Source organism: Amblyomma mixtum, chromosome 2, assembly GCF_055824585.1.
Source record: "Amblyomma mixtum isolate Tamu chromosome 2, ASM5582458v1, whole genome shotgun sequence".
NCBI classification, from domain to species: Eukaryota; Metazoa; Arthropoda; class Arachnida; order Ixodida; family Ixodidae; genus Amblyomma; species Amblyomma mixtum.
Genome location: NC_143013.1, coordinates 61,144,835 through 61,164,436, shown reverse-complemented (window position 1 = coordinate 61,164,436; position 19,602 = coordinate 61,144,835). Strand labels below are relative to the sequence as shown.

General features: G+C 44.5%; 1 protein-coding gene across 1 annotated transcript in view; it reads left to right on the top strand.

Moving 5' to 3' along the window:
• LOC149359510 (sodium-coupled monocarboxylate transporter 2-like) overlaps positions 1–19,602 on the top strand; it is a 61,346-nt gene that overhangs the window by 18,564 nt on the left and 23,180 nt on the right. The window contains exons 4-9 of the mRNA XM_089571718.1: positions 306–357; positions 4,626–4,693; positions 7,326–7,406; positions 8,977–9,050; positions 16,454–16,594; positions 18,240–18,369. Coding sequence (XP_089427844.1) covers positions 306–357; positions 4,626–4,693; positions 7,326–7,406; positions 8,977–9,050; positions 16,454–16,594; positions 18,240–18,369 — 546 coding nt within the window. The remainder of the gene's footprint in view (positions 1–305; positions 358–4,625; positions 4,694–7,325; positions 7,407–8,976; positions 9,051–16,453; positions 16,595–18,239; positions 18,370–19,602) is intronic.

Sequence of the window (19,602 nt, the reverse complement as noted above, 5' to 3'; positions counted from 1 at the left end):
GCCATAGTGTGTCCCGTTTACTTCTAACCGCACCTGTAAGTTTCTTTTACCATTGGTGGTTCCTCAGGATGCAACCGCAAAAATGATGGCTAAAAAACTCTTTACCTCGTATTGCTTTGCGATAGGAGCCTTAGTTCATAACGCAAAGGAATGCTGTACAATAATAAGTGCTCGTTGAAAACAGAGGTGTATTTATGAGCACATCTCTGTCTTGTGCCTCATCGAGTGCGATATTTTTCCAAGTGCTCTGCACCATTGCAAGGGCTGGCGTGGCAGACTTACGAGATGCTTGCTTAATTTTTCAGCTCCTTTACATGGGAGTTGTACTGTACGGCCCTTCACTGGCTCTAGGATCGGGTAAGTAAAAGGCTTTACTGTCTTACATGCAATTTTCTTTTTACATCGCCTTTATTAGCATGACTGCACGAACACATAAGTGGGTGAGGATTCAACAGGCATGGATCAGATAACTAAGGCTAAAATTTATAACCTACCATAAAAAAAATTCTATTAGGAACATATTTAACCATATGCTCTTTCTCTAAACACTCTCAAAGAAATACAAAAAACAACCACACTTTCAACAAGAACATATATTTGAGTTCAATTTAGCGTTTAGCTTAGAAAATGGTCAAGAACACAGAAGATATGTCACAGCGAAATGCTACTGGAATAATGCGAAATCTGCGCGGAACTTATCGGTTAATTTCTGAGCACTTCAATAGAGGATATTCAAAATTCCGCAAGTGCGCTTTTTCGCATAACAAAGCTGTCCCAAACAAGATGGCTGACCATGCGTTTCCAGTTAAAACAAAGAACAAAATACTGGTTTTTTGTTTGATTCTTCCAAAATACGTTCCTTACATTCTATCCACACCTTTAGCGCCTGTCCTGTAGCCCACGTAGTTCTTTTATAGCGAAGTCGGCCATCTTGTATGGGGCAACACAGTTATGTGGGAAAGCGCACTTGCGGAATTTTGAATATCCCCTATTCCTTAGCTTTCGTGGTTGCAAACTAGCGCTGCGTTGTTTGTATGCGCTTCTTATCCTTTTCATGATTTATGTGAAAGACTGCGGGCACATCAAAATCGCAGCTTTTTCGGAGTGTGCAGCAGCTAATAGTGCTTTCTTTCTTTCGGGATAGTTCAGTCCTCTTCGCCTTACAAAGCTACCGCTTTGGTTTGTTTAACCTGCAAACGCAGTAAACAATATTGCTCGGAACATTTAGCTTGGCAGCATGTCCTTCGGCGTAGACATACATCGACTGATTTTGCCGTACGCGATAGCATCGTCTTATTTGATTTCCGGCGCCATGTACACCTTCTAAAAAAGAAATTCGATCACAAAATCCATCTAAAGCTTATTTGAGCAATCTATGTTTAGTTCTTACAATTTCTAAGCATTCTGACGGCTACTACAACATTTTGTACCTGCCCGCTGAACACTTGCAATTGACGATCGATAGCCCCGCCGCGGTGGTTCAGTTGTTACAGCGCTCGGCTGCTGACCCGAAAGACGCAGGTTCGATCCCTGCCGCGGCGGCCAAATTTCGATGAAGGCGAAATTCTAGAGGCCCGTGTACTGTGTGATGTCAGTGCGCATTAAAGAACCCCAGGTGGTCGAAATTTCCGGAGCCCTTCACTACGGCGTCCCTCATAGCCTGAGTTGCTTCGGGACGTAAAACCCCAATAAACCAACCAATTGACGATCAAAATTACTAAACCAAACGACTTTCTTCACACCGCTTTTTTTTTCTTTCGAATAAAATTCCGAGTAGTTTCTGAAAAGGCTAAGCCTCGTACTAAGCAGCGGAGTTCAAACCTTTTCTGCGCCGAACAAACCGCTCAGAAACTGATTCGGGGCAGGGCAATAATCGTACCAGAAAGCATGCTGGGCCCCCAACGTTGGTAAACAAACTGCGTAGGTACGAAAAAGAGAACAAACAAAGCTCTTTCCTTGAAAGAGGATGTCCTACTTTGGTGTCCGCAGTGTTTTGCGTCAGTGTCATAAAGCGACCCAGGATAGCGGCAGGTGTCCAATGCCAGGACAAGCACGTTGTGCCACAACTACCTTTGCCGCTATATGGTGCTTCAGAGCGGCACCGCCTAGCCAAAATAAAAAGATCCGTCAGATTCACAGGAAAGTGCTCCCAAGGGAGTCTGTCCATTCTGCGGCAGTCCCTCGTGTTGCGTGGCACATCGCGCGCGGCACTGATGAAAAGCAATGCACGCACAGTGGTCAGGCATGGCCTTTGTATGGCCATATAACACCGACGATAAGCAGTGGCTCTCTTTCTGGTGTTCCGCCCCAGCGCTTATCTTTTTAAGAGCCGCGGCTGTTTCATCGTTTATGCTGCGATGGTACCCAGACAATAGACACAAACCTTGCTGGTGAGACAGTTTCGCGTGGTGGAACGCCATGCCTTGCGGCACCTGTTGCCGGATACGAAGAACGATACGTGCGCTATAAGTCTGCGAAACTGAAGTACTGCAGGGACGCCGGTAGTCTGCGAGAGTGTGGCATTTTTCGAGCACAGATTGAAGTACACGTCTCTGTAGCCGTGCGTGGCTTAGCCGTACCTCTCAGGCGGCTTCGCCATGCATGCCCACTCCAGGAAAACCTAGCATGCAGATATAACATGTCTTTCTCCACTGATTCTTTTTATTGTTCTCTTCCCTTTCCCGAACGCTTCCCAATAGGTAACTTGTCATCTACTTCTGCTATAGAGTTCTGGAGTGGGCTAATAATTTTACATAACACCCAAGCACACATGAGTACATGCATTAAGACCCATATATACACAAGACATACTATCAAGCATGCAAGGAACAGATTTAAGAGAAGGGGGCCGTTGCACCCCCACCCGCGAGAGAGATATATTTTTCTTAGGAAAACCAGATTAGTACCCGCCTCCTTTCGAAGAAAGTTGTTTAACACATGCATTGAGGCCCCTTTCCTTCAACATGGTCCTTCTAAAAGTTGAATGTAAAATCTACCACGGCAAGCAAGGATGTTTCAGCCAAGTTCTCTCGCCGTGTTTTGATTTTCACTGAACCTGCTAATTCTGGGGGACTTAAGCGAAGCCTCGGCGAATAAAGTTCGTTACCTTTCACCACAAAGATAGATAAAAGCAAACCATGCACTGCTAATGGAGCCAAGAATCCAATTACTGACTTCTTGATTTTGCTGAGTGAACCACAGCTGCAGAAGTTCGGAGGTTCCCTAGGTATACGCTCATGTTGCTCACGATGCTTGCCGAAGAAGGAATAAGAGAAAAAAAAAAGTAAGCGATAAATGTTAGGAGAACCAGAAAGCATTTCCTTTTATCATGTCTCTTTACTGGCTTAACGTGATCTGAAGTGGGAGGGGTACATTCCGGTTGACAGTGCGTTTACTGTTTGCTTTCTCTTCCCTTGCTCTTTATTTCGCATTCTTCCTTGGCTTATTCCTCCCCACTTCGCTTATTTTTTGTTTTTGTTGGCATTTTTATCCGATATTTAACATTTGTTTCGAACTTCATAAGCTGTAAATGTACGACGCAACGAATTGCGCACCCTATTTGAAGTGCAGCGTCGGTTCCGAAGAGGTCACCTTCGCAGATGTGTTTATATACCAGGTGTCCCAGCTAAATGTAACCAAGCTTTTAAAAAACACGGGGTGTCCTAGCCGTCTGAAACCAAATGAGGGTTGTTTAGAGTCGCGGGATCTAGTCTGCAGTATTTTTTTCGTTCTTCAAGGTTGACTAATTAGTTCAGCTTAATTAACTAACTTTTTAATTATTGACTTGAGGAACAAAGTGTCAATGGAAAAGTTGTAGATCGCTTTGAAAAACAACTTACTGAGACAATTGCAGCAAAGTAATATTTACGTAAAGTAGTTTTTTTTTTACCGGCCTTTAACCCCAACCCGCACAATAAGAAAAAGCTTCCACATGACAACTGTGCCACTTCAACGTCCCAAGACGCGCCTTAAAGAATAAAATCCATTTTTTCTGAAGTCCTCTCCTCGATGAGACTTTGGGTGCACATTGGGGCAGAGAAGTGAGCGAGCAGCTGGTCACGTGACAACTTTCTTTTAAGGCCAATAAATGAAGCTACGTAATTCGTAACTTGAAGGAAACCGCACTACTAGCGGTTTTTCGAGGTGATCTAAAACTTTTTCACTTACACTTTCTTCCCGAAGTCAATAATTAAAAAGTTAGCTGATTAAACTTAACTAATTAATTAACTTTGAAGGGCAAAAAAATACTCAAGACTAGGCCACGCGACTATGAACAACCATGAGTTGGTTTCACTGGACTAGGACACTTCGCCTTTTCTAAAAGTTTGATTACATTTAGCTGGGACGCCCGGTATAAGAAAGATAATTTGTTTGTGTGCGTGCATGCGTGGTGCGCGTTTAGTGTCGCGAATTCTCGTGCTGCTGGGCCTTGGTGAATCTAATGTACCAAGATTATTTCAGACCAGTAGTAGCGAAAACTACCTCGTAGTAGCGTGAAAACAATGGTTTACGTATGCCAGTGAGACGGGAGGTTATAAGGGCGGCAGACAGAACAGGTGGCATTGGCAGAGGTGTGCAAATGAACAGGGTCTGCAAGGAGTTAAAACAAAATCTTTTTATTTCAGTGACCGGCATACCTGTGTGGTCGTCCATCTTGCTGAACGGCATTGTTTGCACCTTCTACACCGCGATAGTAAGTAACAACGGACACTCTGCGCACACCTCTACGCAGATTTCCTAAGCCAACAGCGCAGGCAGTGTGCGTCCCTTGGAGACCCAAATTAAATTTGCTTCTTGGTGCTTCCACCTTTAATCTTTAGCTTTAATCCGCTAAAATAGTAGCTGCTAAACTACATAGTGCCGCGCACTTACTGAGAGCGTTCTTTTGATACTAGAGAGAGAGAAAGGAATTTTAATGACAGGAAAAGGAGGAGAGGTCGGCCGGTGGTAACATGGCCCTGACCTGCTACTCCACACAGGGGAAAGGGAAGGGGAGAAAAGGGAAAGTGCGAATGAAGGTTGATGATGGCATAATACAATGAATTTCATTGGTGATGTCCACACGCACACACACACTGGCTGGCAGTCGCATCGCGGTCGGTAGACCCACGTGAAATTCATGTCTTGAACACACACCGACGCATGTCATTAACACGGAAGCAACTGTGTGGAGCTCCTCAGACGCATTTGCTATTTATAATTCGAGGTTGATGCTCAAAATTATAATAGAAAAACTATGTACTAACATTCATTCACGTATGCATCTATGGGAGTAACATTGCCTAATTTCTCTTCTGCCCTAGCAGCTTTCTCTCAAAACACATGAGAAAGGCGCGGGTTCGGTCTACGCTGCTGGGGTCGCATTTCGATGGAGGCGAAATGTTAGAGACCTGTGTAGTGTGCGGTGTCAGTGCGCCTTAAAGAACCCCAGGGGTTCTAAAATATCCAGAGCCCTCCACTACGACGTCCCTCGTAGCCGGAGTCGCTTTGAGATGTTACTCCACAAAAAAACAAATAATAAACCAAGATACATGAGCCCCATGAGCCAAGACATTAAAGAAACTGGTGGATTTTGCAACAGTGAGATCTCAGCTGTGATAGAGGACGTCCGGAACATGTAGGCTAATCTTTACTTATCATTAATTGATTAGAGTTAATTCCATTTAGTTTAAACTGCTGAAAAAAGGAAATAATTTTCAATGACAGATAACTAGTGCGTTAGAAAATGACGCCATTCTTATAAATATTGTATCATTAGTATTGTAAAATCAAAAAATATTGTTCTTATTAAAACACGAAATACAACTTCATCACATTTTAGCAAATAACAGATAGCGCCTAAGGCGCCCTGTGCTACAAACTCATCAAAGCTACCAGTCGGATTACGTGTTGAACACGCCCAGAAGACCCGAGCCGCCTTCATTGAAACGGGCCTGCAAACAATGAATGAAATTCTGTCTTCGCTTCCAATTATAATGCCTTTCCCGACCAGCTCAAAAAAGCACTAGTTTGGTAATTATTAAAACCTAATTTCGGTGTCAGTGTACGTCAATGAACCCCGGGTGTTCGAAATTATTCCGGAGCCCTTCACTATGGCTCCTCTTTATTTCATTCCTTCCCTGACGGCGCTGTTCAGGTGTCTATCGAGAAGTGAGGCAGTTACTGTACAATTGGATTTTCTTTAAAAAAAAATCGCAGTAGACTTCAAAGAATTTCATTTGACTTGTGATACGAAAATTTCCGCGTACTGAAATATTGGTGCATGTCAGAGAGCTCAAGGTGTTCGAAATTACTCTGCGACCCTCAACTGGGTGGGCAGAATAGCTCATAGCATTTTGCATGTAAACACTAATCAATATTTCAAACTACGCGATTAAAAGGGAAGCATCTGGGACAAGCAAGTGGACATGACGTAGACGCTGGCAGTGTCTCTAACTGTAACAGCTATGCTTTGTCGAATATTTCGGAAATGTAAATATTATTTTGCATACTGTAACGTTCGCATAGCTGCGGAAAAGAGCCAATAGAGGACTCGGCAATACTCTAAATCAACTTGTGCCAAGCTTACACTTTGGTTAGCCGAAAGGGAAACCACGAGTGAGTATCTGCCAGAATAGGAATGCATGCAAGTGAATACGGCTGTACCATTTTATAAAGAATCAACCATTGTGTGGTACCTCCCCCTGAGAACGCGAAAAGTTATAAGGTTTTCGGACCATATCTTCCTGGCCCCGATAGAAGTTCTTAAACCTCAGGAAAACAGCACCTAGTCTGCTAGACACTTGCGCTGATATCGACGGCGACTTGACATGGTCGTACCGTGTCATCAGCGTGCAGGCCAGCGCTGGCAGACGGGCGCTGCTGTGCCGGCCATTTAGGATTTTCGTAAGCTCTATTAAAAACGAGGAAAACACTTAAGCAGAGAAACTATAGCGCTACGAAAATGACGTCATGTGCTGTTTCTCTTGACGCTCTGAAATTTTCTAATTGAAACGCTTCGCGTATGTCATATGGCCAATACTTGGTCGATTAATTTTAAGCAGATGATGAAAATGCTATCAATGAAATAAACACCCCTACTTGCTCTAAACGAGCGTCACCAATACGTATTCGTGTCAGTTAAAACTAAACCCAGTACTTACTTGTAAACCGTTAGCTCAGGTCGCGTGGGGCAACCAGTGTCAGTGTTAACTAATAGATGCATGCGATTTTTGTGGCAGCTTTTTCCATGCTGAATCGAGACGTCTACTTACAGCGTGCGGGTGTGCCTGTCAAAACAGCGTATGTAGGAGCTGGTTGCCGCAACTTCGTTTTTTTTTTAACAGGGCGGCATCAAAGCAGTGGTGTGGACAGACGTAGTACAAATGGTCCTTATCTACGTGGGATACATCATGGTCATCGTCTCGGTGAGTGGAAAACAGTCCTCTTCGACGACACTGGTCACATATGAATGCTTGTAGTATCACTTGGTGCTGAACTAGTTGCCTGGCTTCTAGGGAATTCCTGACGGAATACGGAGAAAAACGAGCTCTTATCTGGGCAACGCCTCCGATGTTTCAATTCCAGGAACATTGATCAATTCTCAATAAGACCCTTTTGGACACCTCGGTTCGTTTAGTCATCAAGGTGGGCATGTCCATCGATTTGGGAGAAAATTTTGAATACTGGAATATTGTAAGGCATTCTATGGAACTAGTGAAAATAATGGTCTATTCCTCCGATGAACCATTACATATTTTTTTAAGTTTCTCCATCACTCTCATGAAGCAGCCAAGACTGCCATAGAAAACTTATGGGGAACTTTTTTGGCGATTGCAAAAACGTTAATAGCAAAAAAGTGGAAACGTGTCGACAGGAGACCTGTGGATCCATTCATTCTTATTGTGAAATCTCACAATATATCAAAAAATTGCGTTCATAAACTCTCTCTCGTTCAAAATTGCTTTTGTCCCGAATTGTTGGGTATGTGTCATTTATGTGGATGGCTGACTTATGGCTTAGTGAGAAATGCTGGTATGACTGCCGAATGTTCCCCTTGAAACACACTGCCTCGCAAAGAAAAAAGCAACACTTTTTCGGTCCATTTTTTGAGGGACGCCTACAGTTAAGGGTCGCTCTCTCTCCCTCACTGCACTTGCGGAAAACGGGCGACGGCTAGTGAATGGGAGAGACAAAGAAAAGGTAGTAAGGGGGGAGGGGCTTAATCTGCAGAAGCCGTTCGGCCTGTCCGGCATTCACATCAAGGAGGCGTTGGTTAAGGCAGCTGTTTCCTAACCTTTGTTTTGCGGCTTACCTCTCAGCATTGATAGGGCGATGGGCGCCACAAACGTAGGCACTGTGTGACTAGTGTGCTGCTGCCAATCACACGTCCTCATGTCTCTCTCTTTCTCATGTACATAAAAATATATGAGCTTGTAAACGCGCTCACCATTCTAGCTGCCGTTGCAACGGTAGTGGCTGGCGATGCTTTATTTTCATGACGTCACAGGCGGAAAAGTAATGCCACCAATCATAGCTAAGGCTGGAATAGACGCCCGAGAGAAGCTTTGCAGCCGAACTCAAACTCTTTAAAAAGATTAAAAGGAGTCAACTATTCTCTACTTCAGACTGTTCTTCGTGCGAGGTTCCATAATCAAAATGTCAGCAGCCATCAGGGGCCGCAACAGTTCATATTCGTCACCAACATTCCGTTATTCTATCTTCTGCATCCTATGTCAACTGTCAAAAAAACTGCGGTAATAAATTCATTGTTCCTTAGCTCGGCATCCTGCAGTTCTGTAAAATTGACAGAGAGCCGTCCTAGGAAGTTTGTTTTGAGCTCTAAAACATTTTGTTTGTATCAATTGAATCTTCGTTACCTCGAGTATCTCAGAAGGAGATGGAGTGAAGGACAACTATTATCACTGTTTTAATCAATGGATAAAATCTTAAGCGGGTGAAAGTTCATCGGCTCATTGTTTCAACCCCGTGTTACAGGGCCTGTATCACCTGGGCGGTTTCGGCAACATGTGGAGGATTGCGGGTGATGGAGGCCGACTCATTTTTATCAAGTAAGACATGAAATATGCGCAAGACATGAAATAATGCGCAAGTTGCATATTTTTACTTTAGGTGTGCTTCTTACGAACCGGTTGACTGAAACACAAGGCTAATCATATTTTCGAACTAGACGAGAAAATTCAATACGAAATAACTTTTCTCACAACCTTCGCTTGAATCTCGAACTAACTTGCTTCATAGGCAGTGGAGAAGCGGGCTTCGCGAAAAGGCAGAAGAAACGAGAACAACCTCTTCACAAAGTAGAGGTCCCTGATGCACATAAACCACTGAAGGCGACAGTCGTGTGAAAAAAAAGAAAGCGAAGTGAGACTGCAGTGCCTTGAATCACGAACTCTCTTGCCTCACAGGCAGTGTAGGAGAGGGCTTACATTTAGTGAAAAGTCAGAAGAAGCGAGAACAACGTCTCCGAGAATTCGATGCCCATGATACACATAAACCTCTGAAGGCGACAGTCGTGTGAAAAAAAAAGAAAGCGAAGTGAGACTGCAGTGCCTTGAATCACGAACTCTCTTGCCTCACAGGCAGTGTAGGAGAGGGCTTACATTTAGTGAAAAGTCAGAAGAAGCGAGAACAACGTCTCCGAGAATTCGATGCCCATGATACACATAAACCTCTGAAGGTGACAGTCATGTGAAAAAAAAGAAAGCGAAGTGAGACTGCAGTGCCTTGAATCACGAACTCTCTTGCCTCACAGGCAGTGTAGGAGAGGGCTTACATTTAGTGAAAAGTCAGAAGAAGCGAGAACAACGGCTCCGATAATTCGATGCCCATGATACACATAAACCTCTGAAGGCGACAGTCATGTGAAAAAAAGATGACGAAGTAGGACGGCATGTCTTGAGACACGAATTATCTTGCTCAGAGGCGGAGGAGCAGAGGGCTTATATTTATTGAAAAAGCAGAAGAAACGAAAACAAAGTCTTCACAAATAAGAAGCCCATGACGCACATAAACCTTCGAAAGCGACAGTCGTGTAAAACAAAGAAAGCGAAATGAGATTGCACTGTCTTGAATCACAAACTCTCTTGCCTCACAGGCAGTGTAGGGGAGGGCTTACATTTATTTAAAAGGCAGAAGAAACAAAAACAAAGTCTTCACGGATCAGATGCCCATGATACACATAAACCTTCGAAAGCGACAGTCATGTAAAACAAAGAAAGCGAAGTATGATTGCACTGTATTAATTTCTTGTGGAGAAGGAAACCACTAGGCCGGCACTGCAGTTATTTCGTAGAAGATGGGTGAGCACAACGCTTCCGGTGCCAAGGTCATCTGTACGCGCTTGCTTGCGCAATAAGGAAAGTGCCAACTAAGGCAAACATAACTGCATGCGGCAACTCCAACGGAATTTCATGGGCCCGCACATCTTCATATAGTTTTTTTTTTTTTACTGTTTATGCTGTGGCTGCATTTAACGCTGAGCCTTCGCAGGGGACCCCTGATAGCGCACGCGTTTATGAGGCTCGCCTTTGTCTCTGCAGGCAGTAAGAGAGACTGAATTTAAGATGATAAGTCTCATATCAGAGGCCCCAGACGCAGCAATAACGAATGCACTCTTTTCGCGACGGTTATTTCTGAGGCGCCGGCTGACGTCTTCCTAGGTTGCGATACCCGCGCAATTAAAGGTCATTCTTGGTACAGACTACTGCCACGATAAGCTTGACGGGACATAAGAAATAAAAGGGCGTGTTGTACAGTGAAGCTAGGTATACGTTACTGGCGGTAGCTTTTAGAGTGGGAAAGCAGCTCCTCTGAAAAGACCTGAGTAAGAGCGGGACTTGTGGCAGAAAAGCAATGGCTCTGACGATAAATAACAAAACAGAGAAATTCAGCTCTTTTAGCAAACTCCTGCGCTGCTTAATTCACATTTTAGGTTTACGTCCAACCTTTCCACGTGCAAGGGTGGGGCAGATGCTACCGTCAGGAAAAAAATTGACGCAGGTTCGTCGTAATTCTGCCGAACCTTAATGCAGAGCGAAAGGTGGTTTTCTACAACTATTTACGCAATTCTGCAATTGCTAGCACATTTCTTTCTGGAATTCTTTCTGCAACTCTTTACACGTTTCTTTCAGGAATTCTTTACTTTTCTTTGTTTTCGTTTTATTCTTTTTGTGTTCATCATTTTCTTTTGTATATTTGGTTTCTCTTTTTTGTTTCTTATTGCCGGTTATTATTGCATTTATTGTTGTTTTCATTTTCTTATTTTCTTTATTTTGCGCGCCGCTGCCTCCCAAGGTAGTTTTGCATACCGACATGACCTTGAAGAACGAGGGCAGCAGACCTTCCACTCTAAAACACTGTTTTCTTAAAACGTCCAGCGTAGCACAGCGATGCGCATGCAGTAGCAAATAATATATGCTTCTTTCTAGCTTGTGCGCGCAGGCAAATCTCGTCATGCGGCTGGTAAAGCTAGCAACTTGCGCACGCGTACCCACTGCCTGCGCATTATTCTTCGTTAAATACGTAGGCATTTTCAAATGAAAAGTGAAAGAAATTTATACTGCTTCACCACACGGTGAATAAAATGTTGCACCTTCATTTATAGCGATGAATTTTGGTTTAGACTGCAAGAGCGCCGCGTACGCCATGACGTGGCTGGGCGCCAGTGCAGAAAAAGAGGGTTACGCAGTGCAGAGGCTTGCATACCAATGTGGTACAAACATCGCCCCAGCAACGCATCATTGTTTTATACTTGCATCAGACCAGCTGGGTTCAGCACACCCAGTCCTGTTGTGCTTGCCTTTCTTCCACTCACCTATTCGCTAGTCCCCGTGATCGAAAAATTGCACAAATTAATGATGCTTTCCATGCAAAAAAAAAAAAAAATGCCCATACTCTACCTGGTCTGGCCTAAGTCTCTTTGGCCCCTGTGATCCATTCACATAGCGACACCCCCTTTCTTGTTAAACAAAAAGTATCCCTCACTATGAAAGAGCGATTAGGTCTGTGAATATAGGGGTACAGTCGAGGGGGAGGGGGGCAGTGAAAGCATCAGCTTTTTTGCTTTCCCTATCCCTTTTTTTTTTTTGCGGTAAGGAAAATATGTTAGCTAGCCCAGCTGCGTACGAGGCAAGACAGAAGAAAATCTATGATATCTAGGCGCTTTATATCTGCCTTTCTCGAGGTTCCCAGCGAGACGCATGCGGACGAAGGTAATATAGCCAGCTATCCGGGGACCGTGAAAGTGTGGCGACAACCTTCGAGGCACCGTGCAGTGGCTATTTGCATTCCGGCTACCGGGCGTAAGCGGCACCAAAGCCCTTTCTCCCAGCTCGCACAGTCGCAATTATGTGCACGTGTCCGGAGATAACGCGACTGCTATCAGACCTCAAGTGGCTTCTACAGTGATGTGCTTGCAGCAATGTCTGCAGCAGACGCGACGCCAGATGATGCACCTAGTTGCTGTGTTCAAGCCTTCCAGCGTCCTTGGCGAAACCTACTCTATAGCTGCACAGACTGGAGGAGGAGGAGGATACACACAAGCAAGAACGGAAACAATACAACTCTCTACTTAATCAGACGTGACTTTAGACTGACCATAATTAGCTTATGGAGATGCAAGTGTAGCTGAAATAAAGTAGAAAAGTCAAGTGCAGCTTGTCTACGGGCATCCAACAGAAAAAGTATAGCTCCAAACTGTCGACATATGGTGCTGCTAGAGCTGCTGTACGATTGAGATTCTTGAACCACCTGTTCTCTCCCACTGCGCTTCTAGGCTAACAAATGTCCCCTAGAAGCTACTAAAGAGTGACAGCCTTTTCAAGGAAATAGTGCTCGCTCATGTTTAATTTGTGAGCTTTAGAGGGGACATGTCGCGGTACACAGAATGAAGACTGTATAGGTGAAGCCCTGCTCACCGAATTGTGAGAAAATTGCCCATCGTGTCAGGTGGTAGCTAAATTAATTATTAATCGCGAGAGGGTACCCGGGAGCAGGAACCTGGGTCGCACAACTATCACCGCTGGCAGCACATGCCATCGCAGGGTTGGGACGCATCGCTTAATCTCTGCACCACTGCAGCAACAGGGGTATGAGGACTCCCAGGGATCTGTGATCGTAAGGTATAGAACGATCGATATCACGGCGTAAAAAGATGATGGAAACGAAGACGCCAAGAACAAAAAAGCGAAATTAAAAAGAAATCGGTGTGCGGTCAATGTGCTTAGTTACTATACCGGTGTCCGCTCATGCATTTTCGTCGTGTCGCCATTGAGCTTTGCTTTTTTCTGCCAGTATCTGCGCGTCTTCCTTGCGCACACAGACAATAAGGCTGTTAGGGCCCTGCGTGTTCATGTCGCAGAAGCTCTGACTATCTTCACGGCAACGGGGCAGTGACCCTTCCTCGTGAGTCGCACGTGATGTCCCAACGTTGATCAGCAACTTCCAAGCGTGTGGGCTCTGCGGCGCAGCGCGTTGTGCCGTTTACCACTCCCCTATGTTGTGCAAGCGAAGGTTTCCTCATTCGAGGAGGCGGAGGTTCGGTGCTGGAAACAGAGACGGCTGAAGAGGTTGCCAAATGCTAGAGCTACGTCAACACCGTTGGTAGCGGTTATATCTAGTAAAAGCATAAAGAGAGACAAAATGATAACGACAGAATTTATTCTCAAACAAAAGTGCTGATGCGTACTCTGAAGAGCGGCCTCAGTCGCTTATTTCAAAACAAGATGTTTTCAGTAGCAGTCACCATTGAACGCTCCAGCTATGTTCCTGAATATTACTTGTAAAAGTAAGAGGTTGGTTTATGGGGGTTTGACGTCCCAAAGCGACTCAGGCTAGAGACTCCGTAGTGAAGGGCTCCTGAAATTCCGGCCGCCTGGGGTTCTTTAAAGTGCACTGACATAACACAGTACACGGGCCTCTAGAATTTCGCCTCAATCAAAATTCGATCACCGCGGCCGGGGTCGAACCCGCGTCTTTCAGGTCAGCAGCCGAGCGGCATAATCACAGAGCCACCGCAGTGGCGCGTAAAAGTGGGAGGTATCTGTAAGCTTGCGTCGAATCTGCCCCCTTATGTTAAGGCACACAACGCCATAGCCACTGAGCTACTGATGCGATTGAAAGTATTTCAAGCCCTGTACCGACAGCAATTTAAAAATTGTTGCATTTGACCTTTCTCAATACAGTCACCTGCTATGTGATGCGAGTTTTCTTATCTGCTCTAGGCATCGTTTTCTGGATTTTTGAGTGCTATTATTCTTTCTTAAAGGGCAACGCTTAAATGCTTGTTCATTTCATGATCATTTCATAAATATAGAGACCTGCCCTGAGGCTTCCAAACAACTACAGTAAAACCTCGTTTATTCTATAACTAGCCCGGCCCTGGCAAGCATATGGGTTATTCTTTGGCGTTAGACCAGCGTTAATTCGGAGGAAATTGACAGCAGTTCAGCTAATTCAGACAGGCGGTGGAGCTCCCGTGTGCACATGCGCCGGAGATGGGGCGATGGTGGTGAGCGAGTTGCTAAAAAAGTCTGGCCATCATGCCACTAGTCACGCCGTTGTTATCCTAAACGTAAAGCTCCTCAAGCACCACTACGATAATCAGTAGCGAAGGTACAACGAGACACTCTATTTGTTGTTGTTTTTTTCTGCTGCGCTTCACTATTTGTTTCGCAGATTTAGCTGTTAGCTCGTTTCTCAAAACTGTGGTGTCGGCGCCGTACTCATAGCCCCCCTGTTCCTGAGGGCGAAACATCTGTTGGTGGGGTGCTCCTCAGGGTGCCCACCGGTAAAAAAACCACCTCCCTCTCAGTATTCCCCGCGCCTTCCCGCACTTCCCGAATACGAGGCGGATGCCCTAACCACTAGAGCATCACTGCGGTGGCTCAGTGGTTACCGCATCCACTCTAATATGTCAACTCTAATATGTCGCCATTTCATCGCGATCACAAGGCAGCTAACACTGGATAATTCGTCTCACAAACTCGCAACTGTCCTTCCTTTCTTTCTTTTTTTTTTTTTTTGCTGCTTTCACTCAGCGCATGTCGCGGACCGGGATTTCAGCGCTCTTCTCGCTATCTCGGAGTCTGTAATTGTTTTATATTACATCGTGCGCGTTTGCGCAAGGTGTGCTTTCTTTTTTCGCGCTGTGTGCGGGGCGGGGAGGCAGTTGATGCCCTTCGTGTCCCTGAGAAACATGTGTTGGCTCCATCCGGCAGTGTGCGCGCTCAGCACTATTTGGTGGACCTGTGGAAAATGTCTATGGCCAAGCAATTTTGTCTCACGAAGCAGTCAACGACTACAGATTTGATTTTTGTTCTTGTTTTTTTTTTTTTTCAAGAAATAACGCTGTGTTGATGTGGCACATATCGTTCTGTTTTCATTTTTTTTTTTCGGTCCCTCCCGATAATTCAACATTCGATTAATTCGACGTTTTGACCGGCCACACGACATCTCCCTTAATGGGATTTCAATTTAAGAACAAATTCACTTTACGCGCTGACCACGCGGTACAAATTTAGTTGACTAGTGACACAAATGCGTTCCGGCCCCTCATGTCCAACGTTCCTGGGCAAAAATTTTGAATATTGGAAAACTGCAAAGTACTGGTGTAGAAATATTGAAGATAATGGTCCACTCTTCCAATATGTAGCAAAATCTTTCTTTTATAGTGTTTCCGTCACCCGCGTCGAGCAGTTAAGGCTGCCATAGAAAACCAATGGGGAACGCTCTTGACGATAGCAAGAACGATAATAGCAAAAATTTCAATCCTACCGACGGGAGATCTGAGCATATATTGATTGTTATAATGAAATCTTACAATATATAAAAAAAATTGGGCTCATAAACGCTTTCTCGTTCAAAAGGCTTTTGTCCAGAATCGTTCGGTATCATACGGTTTGAAGGACCCGGAAAAGCGAGATAAAATGAAATGTATTAAGGCGAAAGCCTTTAATGCCTCATACTGTCGTTAGCAGACGCGTCGGCAGCCGTGTCGGCAGATTTGTCCGCCTTTCGGCGTCACTGCTTAAAAAGAAACTGCGCCGAGGGTGGGAATCGAACCAGGGCATTGGAAGCGGAGACGCTACCACTCCGCCACGAAGGCTCAAGGTTCGAGCATCAATAGAGGCGCATCTAGTGAATGCATGGGTTTCATAAATAAAATAAAAGGAATGAAGTCAAGGAAAGGAAAAATAAAAAATAAAAATAACGAAGTAAACAAAAATAAAAACAAAGATAAGATATGAGAATATAAGTAAAAAACAATAAAACAAGAAAAGGTGCAAAAATAAAAAAAAAAAACAAAATATGAAAAATAAGAAAGTAAATAAAAACAAACAGTGCACCAAGAAACCTTGCAGCACTTTAGAGAGCCAAAGTGCCCCCTGAACTTTTTTCTTTCCGTTTGTGCCTGGGGCTGTGTGATGTGACAGTATGTTACGCGTCTCTGCAGCTTCAGCACAAGCCTGTACGACACGTACACCACGTGGAACGTGGTGCTAGGCTGGACCATCGGGTGGATGGGCGCCTACTGCGCCAGCCAGACACAAGTGCAACGCTACTCCAGCATGAAATCGCTCAGGCGAGCACGCAGGTCGGTAGTCGCCTATACATGCCCACTTCTCAAGATAGTTAATGTTTGTCTTAAGTAAGTAATGTTTGTGTTTAAATCAGCTTTAACTAACCTGATGGTAACATAGTACATGTAATTCTTGCGCACTGCCGTTTATTCTTTCAGCTCATGTGATAGTTCAAAAAGACCTAGTATTTTTTTTTTCCTTCAGAAATTCTGCTGTTTAAGGGCATGACATAATGTGTGCACCAGTGTTTGCCTGCTATTTTCAACAACTTGCTCCTTGTGTTTTTTTTTTTCCATGGTATGATTTGCTTTTATTCTCTGCTCATAATTTCGTGTTAATGACTGGTAATTTGTTTGATTGTATTTGCTGTAACCTACTCATTTGCGCGAGCCACATTTTTGTACACATTTTGTGCTACTAGTGACTGCTGTTCTTTACTCATTTTGTCTATTGTACCCACTCCCCTCTGTAATGCCCTCGGGCCCTGAGGGTACTTAAATAAACAAATTCTATCAAGCTGAAGCGAGGTTCTTCAATACCTCGGCTCTCTAAATTCTGCGAAGCTCAACCCCGGAAGACAGTCAGAACGCAGAGCGAACAGCGCAACGGCGAAGGAGCAGACTGCGCTGCATTGGGTTGTCTTGAAACTGGGAATTGTTTGTTGCAACGCATAAGCTACTGTCCTCATAGTTTTTCTCTTCATGTAGTGCGAAAGTGTATTGCGCTCTAAACAAGCTATTAAACCTGCTATTCATGCAAATAATTTAAACGGAAGAAAAAGCTAGCTCCCCTTGAGCCACGATCGATAAGTCCAGCATCTCTAAACACCTGTAATATTAACATATGCGCCTAGTTAGCAGTTCTCGTTAGGCGTTACATATATACTATTCTTTCATTCTCAACTTTTCATGGATTTCGGATCTTTCTATTGTAAAGAAACGAGCACTCAAAAGTTAGGAATCGGCAAATGCGTGCAAGTTTAAAATGCTTTCGTTGAACTCGCTTAAGGAAAGCTGTGCTCACGACCGGAGGTAATATCGAGCTGATATTTAAAAAAAAATATGCGCAGTCGAATTTTGTTTGCGATCAAGAAGCAATCGTGCCTCACTCGTTCAGCATTCAAGACTGTTTTCCTATTACCCGCACAGTGGCTCGTGTACCAATCGTACGTACATATACCTAAATATGTGTCTCTTGGTGACCGAAAATCCGGCTAGTTCAAAACAAAGCAAAGCCCTAACTACTTTCTGAATTGTATTTAAAATCAAATCCATCTTTGCGGGACATCAATTTAATTGTTGGGCAACTGTGAAATATTCTAAGACACTCTTTAGTGCATATCGATGGCAATGATTTAACCTTCCTGTGCGGAGTAAAATCTCGCTTTTAAAGTTTTTCCCCTGCTCGTCCCGAAAACCATTGGGGTGCATTTCTGACAAGAAATAGACAAAAATACAAGATACAAGCGTCCCGAGGTGATATGTGCGAATATATTTATTTATGGTGCAACCTTACGATGTGCGAAAAGATTGAATTCATAAATACATTCGAGTTGTAAAAAAGCGCTTTCCAGAATTTCTTGGTATGTATATTTCTCATTTCCGGTATTAGTACAGTACCGCGTACATATGATTGTCGCTTCAACACCTGCACGCCCAGGGCTCTGCTGCTGAACATTCCTGGCGTTGCTATCACCCTGCTGCTGTCCGTGCTCTCGGGACTGATCATCTACGCAGTGTACGGGGAGTGCGACCCGAGGCTCACGGGCGACATCGACAAGGCAGACCAGGTATACCACAGTTCTTCTAAAGCGATAGCTCAAGGAGCATGCGTCGCAGAAAAGCCGACGCCGTCGTCGGCGTCTGTTGCCGGCGTCGGTGTCGTTGACCGTGAGCGAAAAATCCACGAAAAATCCCCAGAGAAGCAACTTGGATGACAGGCGGCCCACCTAGGTGACGTGACCTTGTGACGTCATCACAATCCGCCCGCCGGGTTGTGGTTGCGAACAAAGTGCTAAAGATTGGTCGCGAGCTAAAGATTGGTCGCGAGAGTTTGCTCGGGAAGAGCAGCCTGGGTCTCGCAAAGCTCACCGCTGGGAGCACCTGCCATATCGCAGTGCAGTGGCGCATCGCTTAACCGCTGCACCAATGCGGCAGGAGTGGTAAGAGGTCCTCCCGGCGATCTAAGATCTAGAGTCGAGAATGGCCAATTCCGCATGCATGGGAGTTAAACCACGTCACGTCATACGCTATCACGTCATACGCTTAAGGCGAGTCTTAAGTCTCACCTCTAATTTCATTCAAAGAAGATTAAAACTAATTTTGAAGCGAGCTCTTACAGAACGCCTTGTGGCAACCGCCCCAGCTAGCCACACTCTCCTTGTGGGCAACCTGAATGATAGATTACAAGCTAACTTCCCTGAGATATAATTACTTTTCGAACACTCTGAACACGAATACGCCCATATGGGAGTAAAACGGGAGTAAGTTCTCCTCTAGCGCACATCCTTTTTATGGGCAGGGTATGCTGCCCAAGTACAGGGGTTGATTTCCATCACTAAAAATACGAAATAATTAAGGTTGAGAGCGGAAACAAATTACATCTTCCAAAAGTGCAAAGTTCTATCAGTTACCAAGACTTTAACTGAGGTTACAACCTTCTTTATTTGCTAACCTCAAGACCTCCAACGCCGCACTTAAAAGCCTCCTTCCATCACACCAGAATAGACTTTCACACTTATATGCAGTACAACAGAACACGACAAACTCGGCACAAACACGATAAATCAATTGTAGTTCCCAAATGCAGAACCACTGCATACAACCTGTCGTTCTTTCCAAGAACGATAGCTGATTGGAATGAATTACCTCGTGAACTGGTCACCTTATCGTCAGCCGAAACATTGTTATCTGCAATCAACCCCAGCCGGTCAAGTTAAGGTATTTAGTTCGATTCTGGAGTGTTGCCCTTGTCACGTGTTGTTTTGTATTTTAAGGTAAAGTATTTGTTACTCGTCTGTTAT